General features: G+C 36.9%; 3 protein-coding genes across 3 annotated transcripts in view; 1 reads left to right on the forward strand and 2 right to left on the reverse strand.

Annotated features, from left to right (window-relative positions):
- The window catches only part of LRRC17 (leucine rich repeat containing 17), a 170,871-nt gene extending 153,103 nt beyond the window's left edge, over positions 1-17,768 (reverse strand). The window contains exon 1 of the mRNA XM_082399399.1: positions 17,688-17,768. The gene's annotated coding sequence lies outside the window, so the exon portion shown is untranslated. The remainder of the gene's footprint in view (positions 1-17,687) is intronic.
- Positions 1-25,788, forward strand: part of FBXL13 (F-box and leucine rich repeat protein 13) — a 192,116-nt gene that overhangs the window by 157,877 nt on the left and 8,451 nt on the right. Inside the window, exons 18-20 of the mRNA XM_082399421.1 lie at positions 5,347-5,430; positions 17,468-17,602; positions 22,516-22,679. Coding sequence (XP_082255547.1) covers positions 5,347-5,430; positions 17,468-17,602; positions 22,516-22,679 — 383 coding nt within the window. The remainder of the gene's footprint in view (positions 1-5,346; positions 5,431-17,467; positions 17,603-22,515; positions 22,680-25,788) is intronic.
- FAM185A (family with sequence similarity 185 member A) overlaps positions 17,673-25,788 on the reverse strand; it is a 95,979-nt gene continuing 87,863 nt past the window's right edge. The window contains exon 8 of the mRNA XM_082399406.1: positions 17,673-17,790. Coding sequence (XP_082255532.1) covers positions 17,762-17,790 — 29 coding nt within the window. The 3' untranslated portion in view covers positions 17,673-17,761. The remainder of the gene's footprint in view (positions 17,791-25,788) is intronic.

Genomic DNA, 25,788 nt, shown 5'->3' on the forward strand with positions numbered 1-25,788 from the left:
CAAACAACATAATTACACCAAGCAAAACAGTAACTCCATTTTGTAAATGCGCTTAACAGGAGTTTGGGAAAATTAAAAGACTATTGCCTGTTATAACAAGTGTTGGTGAGAAAGTGGAGAAACGGGACTGTTTGTGCACTGTTGGTAGGAATGTAAATTGGTGTAGCCACTATGGAAAACAGTATGAAGGTTCCTCAAAAAATTAAAAATAGAACTATCAGATGATCTAGCAATTCCACTTCTGGGTACTTATCCAAACCAAATGAAAACATTAATTTAGAAAGATATATGTAACCCCCCTGTTCATTGCAGCATCATTTACAATAGCCAAGACATGGGAACAACCAAAGTGTCCATTGATGGATGACTGCATAAAGAAAATGTGGTGTATATATATATTTAGCCATAAAAAAGAAGGAAATCTTGTCATTTGTGATAACATGGATGGACCCTGAGGGCACAATGCCAAGTGAAATAAGTCAGACACAGAGGGATGAATACTGTATGATCTCATTTATATGTGGAATCTAAAAAAAAACAAACAAAAACCTCATAGACACAGAGAAGAGATTGGTAATTGGCGGAGGTGGGGTTGTGGGGTGTGGGCAAAATGGGTGAAGGGGGCTAAAAGGTGCAAACTTCTAGTTATAAAATAAATAAGTCATGGGATGTAGAGTACAGCATGGTGACTACAGTTAATAATAATGTATTGTATATCTGAAAGTTGCTAAGAGAGATCTTAGAAGTTCTCAACACAAGAAAAAAAAATTGTAACTATATATGGTGACAGATGTTAAACAGACTTATCGTGATGGTCATTTCACGATATATACAAATACTGAATCACTATATGTACACCTAAAACTAATATAATGTTATATGTTAATTATATCTTAATGAAAAAGGTTGTTAATAGGTAACACAACAAATTAACTGGGACAGCTAGTTGTTATGTCTAAAATAATCTTTTGTTCAAAGTACCTTTCAAACTATTCAGCAGGAAATAAGGGAAAGAGTGATGGAAAAAAAGGTTTAAATGAATAACAGATTCTATATTTAGAAGGAAAGATAGAATCAGAAAACTCAGCATCTTGCAACTTTCAACAAAATAACTGATTTATGCAAGGATCATCAATTAATGCTCAAATCATTGACTGAAAGGTTGTTGGGAAACAGGGAATTCATGTGGTCTCAAAGGATCACATCATGGATTATTTATTAAATAAAGACGAAAAATACAGTTCTAATGAAACAGCACCTAGGTAGTTTACAGAAAATGTTTACCTAGAATCTAATCATAAGGAACAGTCAGACAAATCCAGAATGTGGGACATTTTATGTAATGGCTGGCCTGGGATCTTGAAAGACAATATTTAAAGAAAAAAAAAGGCTAAAGAGACATGCAACCAAATGCAATGTGTGAACTCTGAGGACTGGATAAAAAGCAAATGTGAATACTGACTCTATATTATATAGTATGGTAGTACTGTTAATCTTCGGTATCATATTATATATACATAATCCTACATAGTTACATAGGAAAATGTCCTTATTCCTAGGAAGATGCATATAGAATATTTAGAGGTAAAGCATCATGATATCTGAAACTTATTTTCAAATGGTTCACACTACACATATGAATTTAAAATATATATATTATATATACATATAAAACTATATTCACACATAAATATCAGTAAACTATCACAGCAATTAAGCAAAATGTGGCAAAGTATTTATAATTGGTGAATTTAGGTAAAGGATATATAAGTGTTCATTATACCATTCTTTGAACCTGGCTGTAGATTTGAATATTTTCAAAATAAAGAGTTGGGGGAGGTATGTTTTATGTTTATGTTGGTGGTATTTTAAGCCTGGAGTAGTATGACTCAGTCATATAGTAAGTACACACAGACACACATACCATTCCAACATTTGGTAACTCGTTCATTGCTGATGTCTATCTACATCAGCTAAACAATTCCAGATGTAAAATTGGGGGAGACAAAGAACAGTTTTCAAAGGATTTGTTTGCTCCCAACTATCTGGTGTACATCCATCTGTTCCTGGCAGGGTGCAGTGTTCCCACCTACTACTCCCAGTGACCCCAATCTGAACTATTTTCCAAACAACTCACACTTCCAAATGAAGCCTTTGTTCATGCTGCTTCCTCAGTCTGAAACACTGTTCCTATTCCTTTGTCAAAATCTTACCCAGACTTTAAGGCTTAATTCAGATTCTTCTTCCTCTGTGAAAGTCTCTTCTAGACTGTCACCTATTCCTTCCAACTAAAAGCAATCACCCCCTGCCCTGTGGTCTCTATACCTCTTTTGAAACACATCCTCATTCTTTTTGCTTTATTGTCACTTATTCCCTAAGGAGGGAAAGTTTTAACAATGTTGCATAGGATAAAATCCACATTCCAGAATAATGTACGAGGCTCTCATGGCTTGGTGTCTGCTTCCTTTTGAGTCTTAAGTCTTGACACTCCCTTCAATGGACCAGAGCTACAATATAAGTCAGTTTTCCACTAGGGATGCCTGGACCCCTAAGATCCAGGTCTCTCAATTCCATGGCCTATGAAGGAGCAAAGTGCTCCCCAGGATTCCTATGAATTCCTAGAGCTTCGCATTCTCATACAACCTGCAATGCTAGTGACTTCTCCAGGCTACCACACCATCTGCTTTCCTTTGCATTTTACCTGATTACAAAATTTAGCCCCTTCTAACTTTTGGGAAAATAAACCAGAACCTTTCCTGCAAAGCATTCGTGAGTTTGGCTGACTTTTGAGGGAGATGAAGGAGGATTTACATTTTCATGATGCTACAGCTTCCCTGAAAATTTAAGTATCCACCTGCTCTTTGCCCCACTGAGGCCCAGTCACTCCATCTTGTTGGCTCCTCTTTGCTTCTTTTTTTGTCTTGTCCTCCCACTTTCCTCTTTTTATCCCTCCCAGAAAAGCTTGGCACAGCCAACCCCCAGGACTTTTCCCCCCAAGCACTTAACAAGGTATTAAACAAAACAAAACAAAAACAAAACCCTGTAGTTTCTTAAGAGAAATTCTTAGATCAGATTTTTAAAAAAATCCATGTAAATCTAATCATGCCATGCTATATAGTTCCATACACATGCCATACTATTTCATACCTCAATGCTTTTGCACATTCTGCTCCTTCAGCCTAGAATGTCCTTCCCTCTGTAGCTTTCTTGGCAATTTACACTCCCCCACTCATGACTCTCCTCCATGCAGTCTTCTCTAATCCAAAGTAGTGCCCTCATCTTTCCTCTTTGGTTCGACCACTGTGCACAGTATTTACCTTTCACAGGGTTGTAATGATCTAGTGTACATGTCTGTCTTTAATGCCAGACTATGGGCTCCTTGAGAGTAAACACTGCACCTCATTGACCTTTATACTCCCAGCTTCTATCCCAGAGCCTGAACAATATAATACATGCTAAATAAATATTTATCGAATGATGAATTAAGAATGAATGAATTTTGCCTAGACCTGAGATTTAAGACTTTCTAAGGTATAAAGAAAGACTGTAAAATGTTGGAACCATCACTTGCTTCATCTTCTAATTTGGAGCATTTATAAGCTTCACAATGCCAAGGCTTCTTATTATGTCCTTTTAATTATAGCCATCCTAGTAGGTATGTAGTATTTAGTATCTCACTGTGGTTTTGATTTGTATTTACTTAATGGCTAATGATATTTAATTAATTAAATTTTGAGGCCATACACTTTAATGAACAACCATAGTGATGAAATGTGGCATTCCATTTTAATATTAATTAATAATATTTTTAAATCATTTTGAACAAAATGGTAAAGATATTATAGTCTGTTAAATGTCGTACTTAGCAAGTATACTTCATTACAGCTCATCTTAAAAAAATTCTAACATGGCTACATAGACATAAAAAAAAAAAGTGAAAACTTCAGAGAAACTATTCAGAGATAGTTTCATATAAGACAAATTCCATATTTAGCTATTATCAAGAATAATAGAATAATAAAACATATTTAGCTATTATCAAGTACAGGGCAAAGAGAAAAACTTTGCATCTCTTACTTGATATTTTTGTTCAAACAATTTAGTTTCTGTTGGGGTAGTATCTAAACTCCAATTCTTCTAACATGAATAAAACAGTATCCACATCTGGAACCCAGACCACGTGTGATGGCTTCACAGGGTTTGCCCATTCTTTGTTTTGAAATAAGGAGACAGAAAACATAATGTGCTCCTAGCAAAAGAATCCACATTTGCAATAAAATTAAAAGAATAAACGGAGTGATTTTATTTTTGTGTGGTGTACAGGACTGTTAAATGAAATTAGAAATTGCAATTTAAACAGTGACTTCAATGAAGCAGAATTTCAAGCACTTTTCTCCTTGATCTGGATTTTGTTTTTGAAAAATGAAAGGGCATAATATGTACATCAGTGAAAAAAGCGGGATATAATATTTGCAGGACCCATTCTCAATTACAATCCAAATGTGGTTTTTACGACCAATAAAATGTAAACCAGTCCTGCAAATAAAATGTAAAAAGGACAAATCATATACCATTTCTGGCATTTTCCCCGCCAGCCAGCTCTGGGACCAGAGAATGAGGAAAATGGTCTAGGAAGCATATCTAACAGAAATAGAAAAGTAATATGATCCTGAATGCAAAACAGGAGGATGGCATCTATAATGCACATTAGTCAGTTCCTTATCTGAATGTTGTGCCAGTTTAGGGCGGGAAGGTACGGAGAAATGGGCCAGCAAAACCACACATAAAAAAATGAAGGGCTAAGAGTACAATCTATTTTTTTTTAAATAAAAAGAAACAAAGCTTTTAGCCTGAAAAAAGAACTGAGCTATTGATGAATGATTATCTGTCTATAGGCCTTTATATAAAGATGTTTCTTCTCCCTCCAAGCAGTTAAACATAATAAAATGAGCTAAAGATTTTCAGATGTTTAGATTAGGCATAAAAAAGAATTTACTGATAAATAGATTCATTAGCCACATGAAGTGTCTTCAAAACAAAGCTGTAAGCTTAGGGGTCTTTAAGGTTTCTTTATATTGATTCGTATAACATTTACCTGGAAACAGAAGGCAAGATAAGAAGTTTCCTGGCTCTTGGATTTCTAACACTTTGTAAAACATTAGAGACAACCTGAAAATTTTATTTAACAATGTTGTCTAACCAAAGTGATTTTATGATTTGTTAAGTGTAAAGAAATATAAGACAGAGGCTAAATTTTTTTAGTTTGCATAATTGTTATCTTATTGGAAATATACCTTCCATACTAAACTATAATCATCAAATAATCTTTATATTAAACATTTTTAGGGTTTGATGACACTTTCCAGGCATAAAAAATTAAAGGAACTTTCTCTATCTGAGTGTGATAAAATCACCGATATTGGAATTCAGGTAAGATAATTACAGTTTTTTGTTAAAGAATTAAGATTGAAAATTAAGCACAAATCAAATAATCTTTGTAGGTCATAACAGAAAAAAGAAGTGGATTGGAATTGTAACAATACATATGTGATCTTGGTTGAGCCAAGATCAACATCTGCCAATAGTCAGGTCTCCACAGCCCAAGGTGACTGAGAGGTTTGCTTTCCCATTTTTCTTGTCTACTCTCTCCCTTCCAGATGTCAGACTTACAGGATAACTAGGGATAGGTTGACATTTTACTTGTAGAATGATGAACTGCAATGTGGTGAAAGTCTTCTCATATAATGGAAGTGTTCTGTAGATAATCTGTGTTATATCATCTAACCATAACAATTGGGAGACTTTGAAAACCTACACCAGGTACTTAACAATTAGGGACTTGAGTTACTCAAACATAGTTGGTAGCATAGTTTACCAGGATGGAAAGCATGAGATAAGTAACTGGATAGGGTAAATGATTATGTGCTCAAATGGTACTTTAAGAACTCATGAGAAGTAAATTTCCTAGATGTCATGTTGAGTGATATATAGGAAGTCATAAAGTAGCTATTGTGAGTAAGCCACATGTAATGTTTATCACAACATTAAGCAACTCAATTTGCTGTTAAAAGAAGAAAAGTTGTAATCATATGTCACACATGTATTGAACTAGGGCAAAATCTGGTTACTTATTAGTAAAATAATGGAAGATAACATTCTTAAAGGGAACTAATAATCTAGGAATGCGGAAACTGTTAAATGCATCAGAAACTCCATTTAAAGTATCCTGAGAGTTCAAAACCCCAAGCATTTATGAAAAACTGGGGCTAACTCAGAAAAAAAATTTTTTTAATAGAAATCCTTGTTGAGAAAAAAGGATTTATCTCACATGTGGAAAGATACTGCAAATGATAGCTGAGAAGTCCACCAGAGCATGGCAGACTTGAAGTTAAGCTCTCTTCCATGAATTTGAAATAGACTTTGCAAGTTCTAACATTACTAATAGGAGAGTGTTAAAATATTATACGAACTGGTGGGCTATAGAGAGGGCCAGACCAAACGGTGCTCTAGACTTTAGCATAGAATTCTAGTGTTCTGAAGCTCAAGGAATCTTAGAACCATTTAAACCACTCTGTAATTTTACAAGTGAGGAAACTAAGGCCCAGAGGGCTTAAATGATTAGTCCAAAGTCCTATGCCATCTCAGCAAACTAATCTAACTAATCTAGTTTTACAGAAACGAAGAGTAGAAGTGGAGAACTGCTGTTCTAAATGGTTGATTGGCAACATGACAGTGGGAAAAATTGTTTTCAAATGATTTTTGCTGTATTTCATTGCATCTGGACAATGTAATGGTACTTAAGAGGAAAATGTAACACCATTAAGAAGTCTCCTTTTAGAGGCATTAGTGTCAAGCAATGTCAATTTCCCCCAGTTTCAGACCCTGGTTCCGAAGGTTCTAGCAGGTTCCTAAGAAATCTACCTAGTAGTACATTCAATTGTATAAAGAGTTAAAAAGAACAAACACTATCTTTCAAAACAAAGATCCCAGAGAGGACTAACAACTTGCATATAGGACAAGACTGTAACTCTACAATAACAAAAGGGGTTATAATGCATGTAACCTACTAGAAGAAAAAGCCAAGAGGTTCCTGTAAGGCTAAACCATGATTTACCTACTGCAGTTCATTTAAGGATTAAACATGCATTTACATAAAACTTTATCCATGAATATGATCTAGTCAGGCTTTCAAAAGGTCTTTGACAAGGTGATAGAATAAAGTTTATTAAAATAAAAAGGTTAAGTGTTAACATTTCTAATACTGGGTTATATTTCTTATATGGTGATCAGTCACATTTGATCAACAACTACAAATCATTTAGAAGTATTAAAACCTACCATGGTGATGACATACATGGCCTCTTAATATCCATCACTTATTAATTTTAAAATGCTTCTTTGGATGAGAGAGAGGGCTGACCAAAGTCTGAGGCTACGTATCAGGAAGCCAGTGCTTTCTGCCATTTATCTCTGAGCCTACAGGTTCCAGGCCTTTTTATTTTCATTCTTTGGAGCCTGAAAAAATCATACTATTTTTAGGTGCTCTGAGATTTTAGATGAAAGCGTTTACCCATATGCTAACTATATGATCATACAGCTGAGTTTGGCGTAGCTTTAAAAAATGTAACCTTTTAAAAATTGGTATGTATTGATTTTCAGTGACTTGAAGAAAATAAAACGGGGAATACAAGCACATGGAAATACAGAATTATTTAATTATTAGTTGCATAAGATCAGCTGTTCTAGTCAAGTTCATGAAAAAAATTTTTTCTCTTTCTCATCATCCCTCTTTTTCTCCTCCTTGCTTTTGGAGAGAGAGAGAGAGTGTGTGTGTGTGTGTGTGTGTGTGTGTGTGTGTGTGTGTGTGTGCACTCGAGTGTTGTGGCATTTAACCTCATTTTACCTCTTCCAAGGTTCCAAGGTTCACACTTCTGGGCATGTGGTAATCCTTCTCCTCCTTCCCTCCTCCAGCCCAATTACTAAGTTCCAAAAGAGATGAAACAAAGAAGGGGGAGGAGAAAGTGACACATAAGCCAATTTCACAATTCCTTATCTGGATTTACAAGAGAGGGGGAAGAGAATAAACTAAGGTGGTTAAACTGAGATGTTTAGGTTATCCTAAATTTATCAGGAAATTTTTTCTTATTACTTTAGAAGGTAACTATGGGAGATTTTCTTTTTAGCTTAAAACATTGAAAACTACATAATGATTTAATGAGAAAAAGGAGGAGAGCATTTTTACCCTGATTTGGTTTTGCACAAATCATGAACATAATAGGAATAAAAAATTACCTCATTTTAGTTTTACTGGAAACCACAGCACATGCAGTTTGAGTGTCTGGAGCCTCAGATGTATTGACTTTTTAGGATCTGGTTTTAATTACTTTCCTCAACTTTAGTTTTGTTCTGAGAACATTAGACATTCAACAGTCATGTTAAACTAAAATTATTTGGTGCTCTTGAAAGACACATTTATTTTGGAAGCAATGTTTGATACAGTCATAATTGAGGATTTCTTAAGAAACTTATTCCTTGAGCATTTTGCGAATTTAAGTAACAGACTGTCAAAGTTTGGCAAAAAACTGGTCTAACTGGGATGTTACAATACAAATAAATTGGAAGCTCTGTCTTATTAAGTTGTTTGGATAAAACAAAAGGAATAAATAAAATTATTTACTCTAGTTGCTTTTTACATTCCCTTAATCTAGTTTTTATTTCTCATTCCCTTTTTTGGGGAATGAAGTATGCTATAAATACATTAATGCAATATCCATACATATGAATGTGCATATTTTTCTTTATGCAGGTTATTTGAGAGTGAAAACCTTGGAGATTGACAAAAGTTTTATTATTTCAGTTTTCATATGTTGAGGTAGTTGATTAAGAAACAGCACTAAAGAGGAGAGAATCAGGTTTAGTTATGTCTCACCACAAGGACTTACACATGTGTGTACGTACTGAAAATATGCCTGTGTGTGTTTACATGTAAGTATGTATGTAAATGTATACCTATGTGTAGTATGTGTGCAAATTAAATATTTACAAGTTTTAGCATATGTTAGATTACATATATTTACATGTAACTACATGTAAGTATATACCTAATTGTCTAGTACATGTGTGTAAATTAAATATATGTACACATCTAAGTGGTTGTTAGACTACATGAATATGTCAATGTGTGTGGATATTTATTACGCCCAAATTGTGTATAGAGATGTTATAAGATTATTTATTTCTGGGCTAACACCAAATAAATGATGGCCAATATTCAAGACAAATAAAAATTAGTTTGTTAAAGAATTATCTTTTTGTTTATACTTTAAAAGTTAATTATCTATGTAAATGGCAAGGCTCTTTTTCCTATGGTAAGGAGATTCAGAATATGTTCTTAGAAGGAATAATTTTTTTTAATTAATTAATTAATTAATTAATTAATGTATTTATGGCTGTGTTGGGTCTTCGCCTCTGTGCGAGGGCTTTCTCCAGTTGCGGCCAGCGGGGGCCACTCTTCATCGCGGTGCGTGGGCCTCTCACTGTCGCGGCCTCTCTTGTTGTGGAGCGCAGGCTGCAGATGCGCAGGCTCAGTAGTTGTGGCTCACGGGCCTAGTCGCTCCGCGGCATGTGGGATCTTCCCAGACCAGGGCTCGAACCCATGTCTCCTGCATTGGCAGGCAGATTCTCAACCACTGCGCCACCAGGGAAGCCCTAATTTTTTTTTTTTTAACAAACAAAAAAATTTTATTGAAGTACAGTTGAATTATAATGTGTGAATTTCTGTTTTACAGCAAAATGACGGTGATAAATTTATATATACATTCTTTTTCTTTTCTTTTTTCTTTTAACATCTTTATTGGAGTATAACTGCTCTACAATGTTGTGTTAGTTTCTGCTGTATAACAAAGTGAATAAGCTATACATATACATATATTCCCATAACCCCTCCCTCTTGCATCTCCTTCCCACCCTCCCTATGCCACCCCTCTAGGTGGTCACAAAGCACCGAGCTGATCTCCCTGTGCTATGTAGCTGCTGCCCACTAGCTACCTATTTTACACCGGGTAATGTTTATATGTCAGTGCTACTCTCTCACTTCGTCCCATCTTACACTTCCTCCTCCGCGTGTCCTCAAGTCCACCCTCTACGTCTGCATCTTTATGCCTGTCCTGCCCCTAGGTTCTTCAGAACCATTTTTTTTTTTTTTTTTTAGATTCCATATATATGTGTTAGCATATGGTATTTGTTTTTCTCTTTCTGACTTACTTCACTCTGTATGACAGAATCTAGGTCCATCCACTTCACTACAAATAATTCAATTTCGTTTCTTTTTATGGCTGAGTAATATCCCATTGTATATATGTGCCACATCTTCTTGATCCATTCTTCTGTCGATGGACAATTAGGTAACTTCCATGTCCTGGCTATTGTAAATAGTGCTGCAATAAACATTGTGGTACATGTCTTTTTTTTTTTTTTTTTTTTTTTTTTGGCTGTGTTGGGTCTTTGTTTCTGTGCGAGGGCTTTCTCTAGTTGCGGTAAGCAGGGGCCACTCTTCATCGCGGTGCGCGGGCCTCTCACTATCGCGGCCTCTCTTGTTGCGGAGCACAGGCTCCAGATGTGCAGGCTCAGTAGTTGTGGCTCATGGGCCTAGTTGCTCCGTGGCATGTGGGATCTTCCCAGACCGGGGCTCGAACCCGTGTCCCCTGCATTGGCAGGCAGATTCTCAACCGCTGCGCCACCTGGGAAGCCCCATGTCTCTTTTTAAATTATGGTTTTCTCAGGGTCTTTGCCCAGTAGTGGGATTGCTGGGTCATAAGTAGTTCTATTTTTAGTTTTTCAAGGAACCTCCATACTGTTCTCCATAGTGGCTGTATCAATTTACATGCCCACCAACAGTGCAAGAGGGTTCCCTTTTCTGCACACCCTCTCCAGCATTCATTGTTTGTAGATTTTTTGATGATGGCCATTCTGACCGGTGTGAGGTGATACCTCATTGTAGTTTTGATTTGCATTTCCCTAATGATTAGTGATGTTGAGCATCCTTTCATGTGTTTGTTGGCAATCTGTATATCTTCTTTGGAGAAATGTCTATTTACGTCTTCTGCCCATTTTTGGATTGGGTTGTTTTTTTGATATTGAGCTGCATGAGCTGCTTGTATATTTTGGAGATTAATCCTTTGTCAGTTGCTTCATTTGCAAATATTTTCTCCCATTCTGAGGGTTGTCTTTTCGCCTTGTTTATGGTTTCCTTTGCTGTGCAAAAGCTTTTAAGTTTCATTAGGTCCCATCTGTTTATTTTTGTTTTTATTTCCATTTCTCTAGGAGGTGGGTCAAAAAGGATCTTGCTGTGATTTATATCATAGAGTGTTCTGCCTATGTTTTCCTCTAAGAGTTTTATAGTGTCTGGCCTTACATTTAGGTCTTTAATCCATTTTGAGTTTATTTTTGTGTATGGTGTTAGGAAGTGTTCTAATTTCATCCTTTTACATGTAGCTGTCCAGTTTTCCTAGCACCACTTATTGAAGAGGCTGTCTTTTCTCCATTGTGTATTCTTGCCTCTTTTATCAAAGATAAGGTGACCATAGGTGCGTGGGTTTATCTCTGGGGTTTCTATCCTGTTCCGTTGATCTATATTTCTGTTTTTGTGCCAGTACCATACTGTCTTGATGACTATAGCTTTGTAGTATAGTCTGAAGTCAGGGAGCCTGATTCCTCCAGCTCCGTTTTTCTTTCTTAAGATCGATTTGGCTATTCAGGGTCTTTTGTATTTCCATACAAATTGTGAAATATTTTTCTGTGAAAAATGCCTTTGGTGCTTTGATAGGGATTGCATTGAATCTGTAGATTACTTTGGGTAGTACAGTCATTTTCACAATGTTGATTCTTCCAATCCAAGAACATGGTATATCTCTCCATGTGTCTGTATCACCTTTAATTTCTTTCATCAGTGTCTTATAGTTTTCTGCATACAGGTCTTTTGTCTCCTTAGGTTAGTTTATTCCCAGGTATTTTATTCTTTTTGTTGCAATGGTAAACGGGAGTGTTTCCTTAATTTCTCTTTCAGATTTTTCAACATTAGTGTATAGGAATGGAAGAGATTTCTGTGCATTAATTTTGTATCCTGCTACTTTACCAAATTCATTGATTAGCTCTAGTAGTTTTCTGGTAGCATCTTTAGGATTCTCTATGTATAGTATCATGTCATCTGCAAACAGTGACAGTTTTACTTCTTCTTTTCTGATCTGGATTCCTTTTATTTCTTTTTCTTCTCTGATTGCTGTGGTTAAAACTTCCAAAACTATGTTGAATAATAGTGGTGAGAGTGGGCAACCTTGTCTTGTTCCTGATCTTGGTGGAAATGGTTTCAGTTTTTCACCACTAAGAACAATGTTGGCTGTGGGTTTGTCATATGTGGGGTTTATTATGTTGAGGTAAGTTCCCTCTATGCCTACTTTCTGGAGGGTTTTTATCATAAATGGTGTTGAATTTTGTTGAAAGCTTTTTCTGCATCTATTGAGATGATCATATGGGTTTTATCCTTCAATTTGTTAACACGGTGTATCAAATTGATTGATTTGTGTATATTGAAGAATCCTTCCATCCCTGGGATAAAACCCACTTGATCATGGTGTACGATCCTTTTAATGTGCTGTTGGATTCTATTTGCTTGTATTTTGTTGAGGATTTTTGCATCTATGCTCATCAGTGATATTGGCCTGTAGTTTTCTTTCTTTGTGACATCTTTGTCTGGTTTTGGTATCAGGGTGATGGTGGCCTCATATAATGAGTTTGGGAGTGTTCCTCCCTCTGCTATATTTTGGAAGAGTTTGAGAAGGATAGGTGTTAGCTCTTCTCTAAATGTTTGATAGAATTCACCTGTGAAGCCATCTGGCCCTGGGCTTTTGTTTGTTGGAAGATTTTTAATCACAGTTTCAATTTCAGTGCTTGTGATTGGTCTGTTTATATTTTCTATTTCTTCCTGGTTCAGTCTTGGAAGGTTGTGCTTTTCTAAGAATTTGTCCATTTCTTCCAGGTTGTCCATTTTTTGGGCATATAGTTGCTTGTAGTAATCTCTCATGATCCTTTGTATTTCTGCAGTGTCAGTTGTTACTTCTCCTTTTTCATTTCTAATTCTATTGATTTGAGTCTTCTCCATTTTTTTCTTGATGAGTCTGGCTAATGGTTTATCAATTTTGTTTATCGTCTCAAAGAACCAGCTTTTAGTTTTATTGATCTTTGTTATTGTTTCCTTGATTTGTTTTTCATTTATTTCTGATCTGATCTTTATGATTTCTTTCCTTCTGCTAACTTTGGGGTTTTTTTGTTCTTCCTTCTCTAATTGCTTTAGGTGTAAGGTTAGGTTGTTTACATGAGATGTTTCTTGTTTCTTGAGGTAGGATTGTATTGCTATAAACTTCCTTCTCAGAACTGCTTTTGCTGCATCCCATAGGTTTTGGGTCATCATGTTTTCATTGTCATTGGTTTCTAGGTATTTTTTGATTTCCTCTTTCTTTAGTGATCTCTTGGTTATTTAGCAGTGTATTGTTTAGCCACCATATGTTTATATGTTTTACAGTTTTTTTTCCTGTAATTGATATCTAGTCTCATAGTGTTGTGGTCGAAAGGATATTTGAGATACTGTAGTTATGAATTCAGTTTATAACTTAGAATTGTGGAAGTTGTATTTCAGCCTTTGAAGCAGCACAAAATAGTCTTCATTACAGAAAATGGTTCTTGATAGCACAAGATTTTTCTGTAATTATCAATAGGAAACCCCACCCCACCCCCAAACAGAAGTTGGTAGCAGGATTAATCAGAATGTAATGAGGCAAATAGTCAAGAGATGGTGTTATCAGTATGCACCATGAGGTGAGGTTTTTTGAGACTGGGAGCTGCCACCCATCGAGGTGGTTTAAATCAGGATTTTGGCAGAAGCACATTATTGTGAAAGTCAGTAAATGTTAGTGAAACTCAGTCTCTTCTACATACCCAACTTAAGAATGCAGTCATTAAGCCCCCATACTGTGACTCAGCTCATAAGAAACAGAGAAGAAATTATTTAATTCACTAAGCGATTTGGAAGTTGTCTTCAAGATTGTTAACCCACAGCAAAATTGGTTGATACATGGGATGGAAGTCAATCTTGGTAATTTTTTATTTCCTCTCCATTTTCACTATAAAAGATTAAGAATCTCAGTCTAACATTTTCCAAGAAAAAAAAATCAACAGCATTGATATATGTGTGATTCTGTAACACTGTAGCCAGAAGAGCATATAATAATCTTATCAGTAGGGCAGAAATGGAATTTCATGAATGATTATGTGAAACATGCCTGCAGACTTAAGTACTTAATACGACTTACATGTCTCTAAAGAAAAATATGAATTATAAGAGAGGAAAAGTTCTGACTTATTTCTCAGATCTGCACTGATTTATGCCAACCACAATGCCTTGGACTAATCTTTGTGCCTCAGATTTTCCATGAGTGAGAATGCTACCATGAATGTATCATAGACCTTGTAATCATTTTTATAAGTTATTCTTAATTTAAAACCTCTGAGAAAGTTTAACTTCAAAGAATATCAGAGCTTTAAAAAAGGCTTAAAGCAGAACTGATTCAAGCAGTCCAAGATATTGACAGATGCTACTGAAAAGGGTTTGCAGACACCAAGAGCCTTGAATTTCCCTTTGAAGCTTGTTTCATCTTTCAATAAACTACTCTTATTGTTTAAATATTCCTTCTTGCTTTACATTTTCTCTGGTTCCTTGAACTCTAACCATTCTCTAAATAGAAAACAATGTTATCCTACCCCTTGCAACCTAAGAATTCCTGTATTATTAAAACAATTCTTTATATCCTTGAAGATACCCATAAAGGATTGAGCAAGCAACTAGTATTTATTGAGAACTTACTGTATTCTAAATATGATGCTTGTGAAAGGGGTATAAAAAGCTAGCAGGGTTCCAGACAGTACCTCTCAGAGACTTATTGCATTCTAATTGAAAAACCTGTTGAATCTGAGCTGAGCTTCAAGACCACCAATTCCAATCCTTTAAAGCTAGATTTCCCTCTGCACCACACTAGCTGTGCCCTCTATGCTTGATTATCTCCAATGGCAGGGACCTCAATATTTCCTGACAAGCTGCTCCTTCCAATTTTTGACATCACTTAGTTGCTAGAGGAAACAAATCTCCATATAAATTTAGCCACAAAACAGGAATGAGTCAAGTACTATAAGTGCTGAATCGGTTGAAAAAGACAAGTTCTGTATGAGGTCAAAGGAAAGAGGAATCACTGTGGGTTGCTGTGGTCAGAAAAAGATGATTTAGGGTAAAATAACCAATATCTTTTAGTTTTCTCCAAAGTACAATACAAATGTGCATCTTTATTATTACTGGTATCATATGCAAATCCCAATAACAGTTAACATTTACTGAGTGCTTACTACATGCCAAGCATATTATACTGTCTCTCAAGTAACACTGTATATACAATTTTATAGCTAGCTAGAGAATCTACTTTATAGCTAGCTAGAGAATCTAAATCTACTTATAGCTAGCTAGACCTCAATATTTCCTGACAAGCTGCTCCTTCCAATTTTTGACATCACTTAGTTGCTAGAGGAAACAAATCTCCATATAAATTTAGCCACAAAACAGGAATGAATCAAGTACTATAAGTGCTGAATCGGTTGAAAAAGACAAGTTCTGTATGAGGTCAAAGGAAAGAGGAATCACTGTGGGTTGCTGTGGTCAGAAAAAGATGATTTAGGGTAAAATAACCAATATCTTTTAGTTTTCTCCAAAGTACAATACAAATGTGCATCTTTATTATTACTGGTATCATATGCAAATCCCAATTAAAGTTAACATTTACTGAGTGCTTACTACATGCCAAGCATGTTATACTGTCTCTCAAGTAACACTGTATATACAATTTTATAGCTAGCTAGAGAATCTACTTTGTTCTAGGAACCATATCAGGTACATATATTATTTCGTATAATCTGCACAACTAAACTTTGATATGGGTGTTATCATTTGCATTTTACCCAAAGAGACATTGTGGCTCAGCGAGTTTCAGTAACCCATAGTGGCAGAGCAAGGCTTCTAAACCCAATATATCTGATGCCACAGTCCTAGTCTTATCTACTGTGCTAAATTGCCCCTCCAGGAAACTTTCCCTCTTCTATTAACTTACTAAAGAAAATAGGTGGCTGACTAGTTCTTTCCAGTCTTCCTTAGGGCTAAAATAAGGGGAAATTGGCATACTCAATGGGAGGGAAGCCCACTGGTGGTTTTACCTCTGGAGTCACTCTAATGGCCATGACTGATCCAACAGCCCAGGTCCTTCCCTCAGGTCTGAGGGGAAAATGTCTGATAGACATCCATTTTTACATATAAATAAGGGATGCCTTACTAGTAATCCTCTAGGATTACTAAAATCTAATACTTGTAACTAAAAATGGTAAACTATCATATACCGCAGTCTCTAATTTAGTACTGTAAGAATTTGAGCTGCTTCACAATGAGGCTAAACCTTTAGAGTGACTGAGCACATGTTGATAGTTGTAATTCTTGTAATTTGGGGGAGGGACTTTTCTTATTAGTATTAATGTTATCTTGAATTGGTCATGGTTTCCAATTTCTACTCATCTTGACTTAAGATATTTTTACAGTTACTGTTAGGTTTACTTCTGCAGATCATTTTGTTCTTGTATAACTGCTGAACTATAAAATTTGACCATTATTTCCTCATGGATTCTTCTTATCACTCAGGTTTTTTGTTTGTTTGTTTTTTGTTTTTACTGAAAAGTAGGAATGAAAATTAAGAACTACTGAGATAAAGGGAAGAATTTCCATGACTTCCAGACCTTTTCTAGCCCTAAAAATTTCAGATGAACATTTTGGCATTTCAGAAAATGCTGGAGGGTAGATATTTTCCCTAATTTGAAGAAGAGGACACTGAGGCTCAGAAAGATTGAGTGACTTGCTAAGGTTTCAAAGCTAATAAGGTGGTAGAATGAAATTAAAACTCAGGTCGGCCTGGTTCCAAAGACTGTGTTTTTTCCATTATATTATACTGTCAACCCCAGAGTGTTTGCCTTCCAATTCTCATCTCCAGATTTCTTTTCCTCCACTCATTGGACTGAATATAACTCTAACAATTACTAACCACATGGGTAAAATTCCATTAGCGCTAACCTCAGGAAAACCAAATTCTGTTAGCAGGAATTTGAATATTACTGAACTGTTAACTGGTGTGTGAGTATCTTTTGTTATAAAGAAATTTTGGACATAATGGCTTTTGTTTGCAACAAAATGTAACACATCTATATTTCAGAAACTGAAATGCATACTAGGTAAACTGCTATGGGTAAGATGGCTATAGATGTACACAACATTTGAATACAGACTAAGAAAAAGAAAAAGAAAAAAAACCTTTAACTTTGGAATTTCTTGCAGGCATTCTGCAAAGGCTCACTGATCTTGGAACATTTGGATGTCTCTTATTGCCCCCAGCTGTCAGATGAGATTATTAAAGCACTGGCCATTTATTGTATTAATCTCACATCTCTCAGCATTGCTGGCTGTCCAAAGGTATGTGCAGGAGTCAGCTCAGACATATCAGGTTGAAGTATTGCCAAAGAACCCAGGCAGGGTAGCTATTAGCAGTTGGACTCACCAGAGAACTTGTTTTCTTTGCCATGTCTGAGGTATTCATTAGAGTTTTCTTCTTTCCCCAAATTGGAAATAGCTTTATGATTTCATTTGTGTCAAAGTAGAATCTGCAAGAAGTTAAACACAACTCTTATACAAATATAAAAATGTGTCAAATATTTATTTAATTCAATGAGAGAACCAGCAAAATGGTAAAGTCAGTTCATAGAGCATTTGATCAAACTGGGTATTTATAGGAACTGAAGAAAGAATGTTGGAATATGATTGTTAGGTTAAATCCAAAATTGGTTAATGTCCTACAAGGTAAAAAATCCATAACCTTGGAGTTATAGTTCCTACCAGACAGAAATAATTTGCATCTCTCCTGGGCAAAAATATAACAGAGTTTGGGCCCTAATCAATACTAAACAGTATGTCAAACAAAAGCATAATTCCTTATAGAATTTCTCAGTTGGACCTGTTAAAACAATGTTCCGGTAAGACACTGAAAGGATATGCAATCATCTTTTGTCTTATTTTCAAGTGTTGGATAATTTTTCTTGACATCTGTCTTTGAAAGGAATATATACTCATTGCAAAATCTTTGGACTACATATAAAAATGTGAAGGAGAAAGTAAAAATTCAAAGTCATACCACCAACCAGGATATAACCACTGTTGCATTTTATACTTATTTTTCTAGAATTCTTTTCTATGTACAGAGATTAGAAATAGTTACAGGTTTGTGCTTTGTCTTGTTTTTTAAATAACAGAATCATACTTTCTAAAATACATTGTAACCTACTTTCTTTTCTCTTAATATACTATGCATATATCCTCATGTCAAGAAATAGAGATCTCTGGTTCTGGATTAATATGGCAGATTGAATATACACATATAACTTTGTTCCCTCTTGAAACCCTACCAAAACTGCAGAAGAAGGGTGAGGGGCCACTTTGATAGGGAAAACAGTAGAGGAGACAAGAGCAACGAAATTTTGGAAACTTTTAAATAGATGGACTAATTTAGCATACCAGAGAGAGCTTTGAATCCTAAGACAACATAGAGAAAGCTGGGAAAAAAGTGGATTTACACCATAATCTTCAAACTTGGCAATACTGTGTACCTCTGGAACTAGGTTAAGAGGGTGGCTAAAATAAGGAAGACTGGGTTAAAAGTTCTTGAGAAGTAGACAGATCTCTAGATCTCCTCCTCTACTCCATACCTCTGGGCAACTGCCCCTCCCCACTCTCACCAGATTTGAGATGTATTTCCTAGAGCCAGATTTCTCAGCCTTGGCGTTATTGATATTTTGGACCAGATCATTCTTTGTAGTGGGGGATTGTTCTGTGAACTGTAGGATGTTTAACAGCATCCTTGCCCTCTATCCACTATATGTCGGTAGCACCTAGCCCCCCACACCTCCAGTCATAACAATAAAAAATGTCTCCAGATGTTGATAAATGTCCTCTGGGAGGTGGGGAGTGAAATCTCTCTACTATCTGCTCTCCAGATAATAAAACAGAAGGCTACCGAGCTGGGAGACTCATGTATAATTGAGAGCTTGGGTACAAAAGTGAAAATGGGAATTAAGTGACTAAATGCTGAACGCAGAGACATTCAGCACTTTTCCAACAGAGCATTCAGAATTTGGTAGCCAGATCTTTCCCTCCAGGCAGCAGATTGGAAGCTCTGGGGACTCTGACTAGCCCAAGATGAAAGATTGAAAAATACTGACATATGTGGATTTTCCAACAAATAACCCATCTAAACCATTGAAGTTTAATGTAGAGAAGGCCCATATCATGCACTCAGACCTTCCAATCAGCTTTTAGCTCTCCACTATTAATCATGAGCAGACATCAAGGACATAAGAGAGTAGACTTAAGAGAAAAGTCTCTAAAGTGGAAGATAAAGACCAAACCAAATTAACAGGAAAAACTTAGAGGAAATAAAATACTCAGAGGGAAGAAAACTAAAAAAACTTTAAAAAAATCCTCAGAAATTGCAAGGTTATTAACAACCTTGTCCTCTTCTATTGTGCACACTGATGGGCTTCTGTTTACCAAAGCATCACCTGAACTTTCAAGATGCCTTCATTCTAGCTAGTCTAAAAATTCAGCTTCTCAGTTGTTTAGTCTGGGTGGTGAGTAGATTAAGAAAGTGATGCTAGGAACTCCTGATTCCTCCATCATTAACTGTGCCACAATAAGGAAAAGGAGGCAGTGGTGGGAAAGACATGGTGAATCATGACATTAATCTAAAAAATTCATAGCAAAATTCTTTTTGTTCAATAGTGTACTTGTTTAGAACTAGGGAAACCAGATGCCTTTCCGGTCAACATCATCTGGTTCTAGAAGTGAGCTGGGTCAAGGAACTCAGGACACTAGCAGCACTGACCATGAACCCTCTGCCGCTTGAGCAGTCATGGCTCACAGGGTCCTTGCTTCCATTGCACACGGACACATGGGTAACACATGGCTCACTGGGAACTGCCCTGGCTGTAAAGCAGGCACAGATGACGACTGGGCTTTTAAGAGGCTCCACTAATAAGGGAGGAAAGTAGGAGAATGAGAAAAGGAAAGACTCCAATGAGAACAGGAATTGAGGCAGAGAATTTTTTGTTGTTGTTTCATTTCACTTTGGTTTGTTTTTTGGTAAGGAAAACTGAGAGAGTTCCTTCTATAAATCGTGTGGTGGATATTGTCTTGCAGCCTAGAAACTAAGGAGGATATCACACAAGTAAGATATTATAAAATGAATCACTCTACACTGAAGATCTACGCTGAGAAAAAGGAAGGGGAGTAGTTATTTCAGAACCTCAATGTAAGGGAGAAGGATTTAGCTTTACCATCTATGCAGGTGAAATGAGTATCCTGATTCAGAAGATGTAGTGACCATAAGTTGGGCCAATGTGAACACTCCTCACAGCCTCAGAAATCATAAGACTGTGGTCCTGTCTAATATATTTCAGCTCCATTGCTTCTGATGAGCCATGAAACACATTAGTGTCTGGCTCATCATTCTAGGCTAGGTTTCCCAAAAGCCCAACGGTCAATCTTGAATGGCCATCTTATCCATCTCCTGGAAGGTCCCTTCAACCAGCTCGCCCCAAGGTCAGTGAGTAGTACTGTGACCTCATCCCACCCAGCACTAAAATGAGAATAACATAATCTCTGCTCAGTAGGACTGAGATCAAGACCATGTATCTGGGAGTTAAGAGCATGGCCAGTCATCGCTACCTCCAGTTTCCAGCTCCCATAAGTCCCCAAAACATCACCTCAGTCACTGAACATTTGGGATTCTGATCTACAGGAAATGTTGGGCTCCTTTTCAGTTCCCCCAGTATCAATAAAACCTAGCACTCTGAGCTCTATCTATCCAGGATTTTTCCACCATCTCATTGTCTTTCCTTTTCTCTACAATTCTGAGGGTTAACCCCCACCCCCCAGTGACATCAGATCCTCAGAGACCCACAAAGAATAGCAGGAATGTCTGAAGCATTTTTGTGAGAATCAGATGCAATGTTAAACCTTGGTTCTGAGAAAGTTCTGGAAACAGGGCATGATTAGACAATGACATCTATTTTTCCAAACATAAAAAGTATACATTTCAAACTGAAGGGTTTTTCGGCATAATTCTCTCAATTTTATGTTAAAAACAAGAGCTTAGGCTCATGGCATGTTTTTTTAGAATGTTCAAACATTTAAAATAAGAAATTAAATCCAGTTGGAAAAAAATTCCTTTGGGGAGAGTAATCTAGTTGATTTTGCAGCAAGTCCCAGTTCAGCTATAAATTCAAAAGCTAAACCTTGAGTAAGTGAAGTAATCCAAGAAGTGGAGTTGAATTATCTCTGCAGAACATCTGGGCAAACTCTCAAGATACTGGAACCCTGAGCAGAAATTCTCAGAGTGAGATTCATGCAGTCTCTGTGGCTTCTACTCTTCTCTCCCCTGCTGCCTTCAAACATCTGTCTTACCTACTTGTCCCTTTCCAGAACCAATTACTCCATAAGCAAATCATCAGAGATGTCCAGATCCCTTCTCACAACAATCTGATCCTGTCTGCAGGTTAACTTCAGTGGATATATATATTTTATAGTTTTGTAACATGTGATGTCATTAAACTTATGTTTCTCAAATTGATGATGCCTTACAGTGGATTTCAAGTTTAAAGTTAAATCCCATTACTGCAGCATTTCATAAGTTGCTCATATTGGTGTGACAGGTATTACTAGGGAAATTTTGATGAAGTTTCCAAACCCAAACAGAGAACTCTAAAATGAAAATAACAGCAAGATCACAAATTCTATTAGTGCCACTTGTTCTGGAAACAGACTTAAATCACTAACTTGAGTTATATAGGCTCATCACGTGACAAGCTAGTTAAAGAGAATCTGCAATGGTTCTGATTCTATTTGTTATGGACTGAGTGTTTATGTCCTTCCAAAATTCGTATGTTGAAACCCTCATCCCTGATGTGATAGTACTAGGAGGTGAGGCTTTGGGGGGCTAATTAGGTTTAGACCGAGGTCACAAGGGTAGAGCCCCCATGATGGAATTAGTGTCCTTAAAGAATAGGAAGAAACTAGAGCTCACTCTCTGCCATGTGAGGCTACAGCAAGAAGGTAGCCATCTACAAACCAGGAAGAGGGCCCTCACCAGACACTGAACCTGTGGGTAACTTGATCTTGGATTCCTCAGCCTCTAGAACTGTGAGAAATAAATTTATGCCATTTAAACCATCTAGTCTGTGGTATTTTGTTATAGCAGTCCAAACTGATCAATACACTATTCTTCCCTGGGATGGAGTTTGTTGGAATAATCAGAGTTACTTTGGCTGTGTGTTTAGATTACTGACTCAGCAATGGAGATGTTATCGGCAAAATGCCATTACCTGCACATTTTGGATGTTTCCGGCTGTATCCTGCTTACGGACCAAATGCTTGTGAACCTTCAGATGGGCTGCAAACAACTGCGGATCCTAAAGATGCTATACTGTAGACTTATTTCCAAGTAAGTATGTACCTGAATATGAAAAACTTTGAGAACTACTTTCTGAGAAAATAGAATATGTCACCATGGCATTCATAATACATAGTGGCTTTCAGAGTTAGGAAGGTTTCATTTTATTTTTTACCTAATTGAAGCCAATATTTTGGGCTGAACCAAGGGAAGCTCCCTCTAAAATAGTCTTTGTGGCTTCACATTCCTTTCCCAGTAGCCCTTCTACTCTTAGTACTTCCCCTTCTTTGACCATGCAGATGCTCAAAGCCTTAACTCTGCTCCTCATAGAATAATCACTAGCTCTTCCTCTACTCCTCTCTCAAAATATTTCCATTCAGTTAATCTCCTCTAGGGGTTAAGGAACTAATCAGACTAAACTAGCTCACAATTAGGTACAAATTACTAACAGTTATCCTAAGAGCCCCCATCTCTCCCAAAGCTATTTGTTTGACAGTTGTTATTTAACTAAGATCTAGAGCTCAGAGTAAGGTATTCTGATGACTGCTACAGGCCAAATGCCTATTTACTCAATTTACAAAATATTTCCAATGAAATAACAGTTGGGTAAATAAGCAATCTATAAAGGTAGAAGGTATTAGGTGTCCACCCTGTGAGTTTTTAGATAGAAAGCAGTTATTTGCTCCATTGTTCATTTCTTTTTCTATTGACTGAAAGTAAAAATGTGCAAGTATTTTAACTGACCTCTTGAAGTAACCTGTGGAGTGTTCAAATGAGAATTCTTGACCAATCCCTGAAGGTCAGGTTCTTCTCTGAAGGTTGGAAAAATGAATACTAAGAATTAATATTATCCAAGTACAGAGTACATAATGTGTTCTAAGCATGTAGATTTCACAGAAGAACTTTCTTAATTAAGCAGCCCTGGCATGAGCTGAACCATGAGATCTGGTCACTTGATGCCTGAGGAAGAAAATGATTTCTGATCTAAGGATGTGTGTGCTAAAATGAAATGAAAAACAAAACAAAAACAAAACTATTACTTGTAAAATAGGCACTCCCACTGGGCCCAGGCTTGCCGGGGACGAGGGCAGCCAACTGAAGCTGGATCAGAAAAAAGGGGGCAGGTTCTTAAAAATTTTTGGAGAGGAGTGGAGACTCAGCCCTTCTTGATAGGTCTGGAGATGACTGACATGGATATTATTAACTTCATTTAAAGTGTATACCATGAAATGAGGTCCTACGAGTCCCTGCTGACCCTGTCATATCGTTAAACAGCCAACTTTGGGCAAGATGACAGTAAATGAATTAATATAATACACAAAGGAGTTCAGCTTCTAATCTTTTGACTGTATTTTGCCAATCATTATTTTGGTGAGGTAATATTATTGAACTTCTAAAACGTAGGATTTTAAGTAGAATGAATGAAGACTTTCTATCCAGGGCCTCTCTGATCCTAAACATGGTGAACGTAATCATGGTATGGGATGTTAAAGTGTAATAAATATGGTGCTTGGTCAAGAAGACCCAAGATATCTAGTAATTTCCAATTCCTGCCTTTGATTACCCACTCCTCTTGCAAGGTCCTTAGATAAAAATATGCAAAGAAAATAAAACAAGTAAGATTTTACTACTAGGGGTTGGCCCCCAAAACCCAATGCAAAACTCTAGTTAACTAACTGAATCTATGGAAAATTCCTTTACCTAATCCCGGACAGCCAAAAGGCCTATTTTGTTTTCTACCACTAAGCCTGTCTGTCCCTATCAGCAAGAAGCAGACAGAGACTTGGCCCTAATACCTAGAGGGGAGCTGGCTTGTCTGCCCATCTCATTGTCTAAAGAGGCCAAACCACTGTAGTTTCCCTTATAGCTCCACTCCTGCTAAGATCCAGCAAGAAAGAGGCCTAGAATTCTCTGATTCTATCCTTGTCTAGCAATGGAGAAGGGCTATCCCCACGGCAGGGTGGCTAGACTAGTTAGGCTCCAGAAGCACCTGTCTTGACATCCTGCTTCTAGGAGAGGATGCTGTTTGTCAGTCAAGGAGCTCCCAAGATACTTGGGCTTCAAAACTTTGATTAGAGAAGTGGTAAGGCCTGGCCACATTCTGCTGTTTGGGGTCAGCTCTAGAGACTGTAGAGCATCTTCTTCTCCACTTAGATCCATGGGATCCTTGGGTGGAACTGGAAGTGCTGCAGAGTATGTGGACCCTTCAAGACACAAGCTCATGATGACATCTAATCCCTTACCTATGTTCACTCTAAAAAAGCACAGTTGTTTGCTCTTACTCCCTCAACAGCAAGAGCTTTGTTTTGTCTGGGTGAAATGGAACATTTGGTAGTTAGGATATAGGAGATTTTTCTTGGGAAGAGGTTCAATGACTTTGAATCACAAAGCAATGTATTCCCACACATCTGATTCCATTTGAACATAAAAGTGTATGGTGCAGCCCTTAAAATCCAATTATAGCCCTCAGAAGAAACTGTTCTATATACAAATTCCCCCATACTCAATGCAATCTGAAAACACTGCAACAGCTTTACAAATCAAAGAGGTCTGTTCAGCCCACCCTATCTGAACTAGGGGAGTAGCAAACTTTTGGTCAATGAGCAAATTGGCTGAAGCGCTTCCAGCATGAGATATGCTGTCATTCTACAACCCCAGAGCCTGAAGGGATCCCAGGAAGTGATTCCAGAAGTCCCATGTGGAGACATAATAAAGGTCCTTTAATTCAAGGAGAAATAAGTAATAACTAAGATTATAAATTTGATGGGAAAATCTAGCTGTCTACATTTGAAGCAGTTGTATTCAACTAACCTTTCAATTTATGGACCTCTGTGGGGAAAGCAAGACAGGCAATGGAGATGAAGGAAAGCATAGTGGAAAAGAGGGAGAAAGACCCAACCAATGGTCTCCACAACTCAGGAGGGTCTGAACCACAAAGAGGCAGAAGAGCCATTAAGTCTATAATTAGCAAAGAGCAAAAGGACCTTTCTGATATTTTTGTGTCTGGAGTCCAAAACTTTAAACTTTAGAGAGATGAGTAGAGAAAGTCTAGGTAGTCTTCAGAGCCCCAAACAGCAGTACAGAGATTCCTTGAAGACCTTATTTAGCAGTTGCTGGCAGCATAAATTACTACCTAGGTACTCTAAGATCTGTGTTGTTA

This window comes from Balaenoptera borealis, assembly GCF_965194805.1.
Source record: "Balaenoptera borealis genome assembly, chromosome: 7".
Classification (NCBI taxonomy): domain Eukaryota; kingdom Metazoa; phylum Chordata; class Mammalia; order Artiodactyla; family Balaenopteridae; genus Balaenoptera; species Balaenoptera borealis.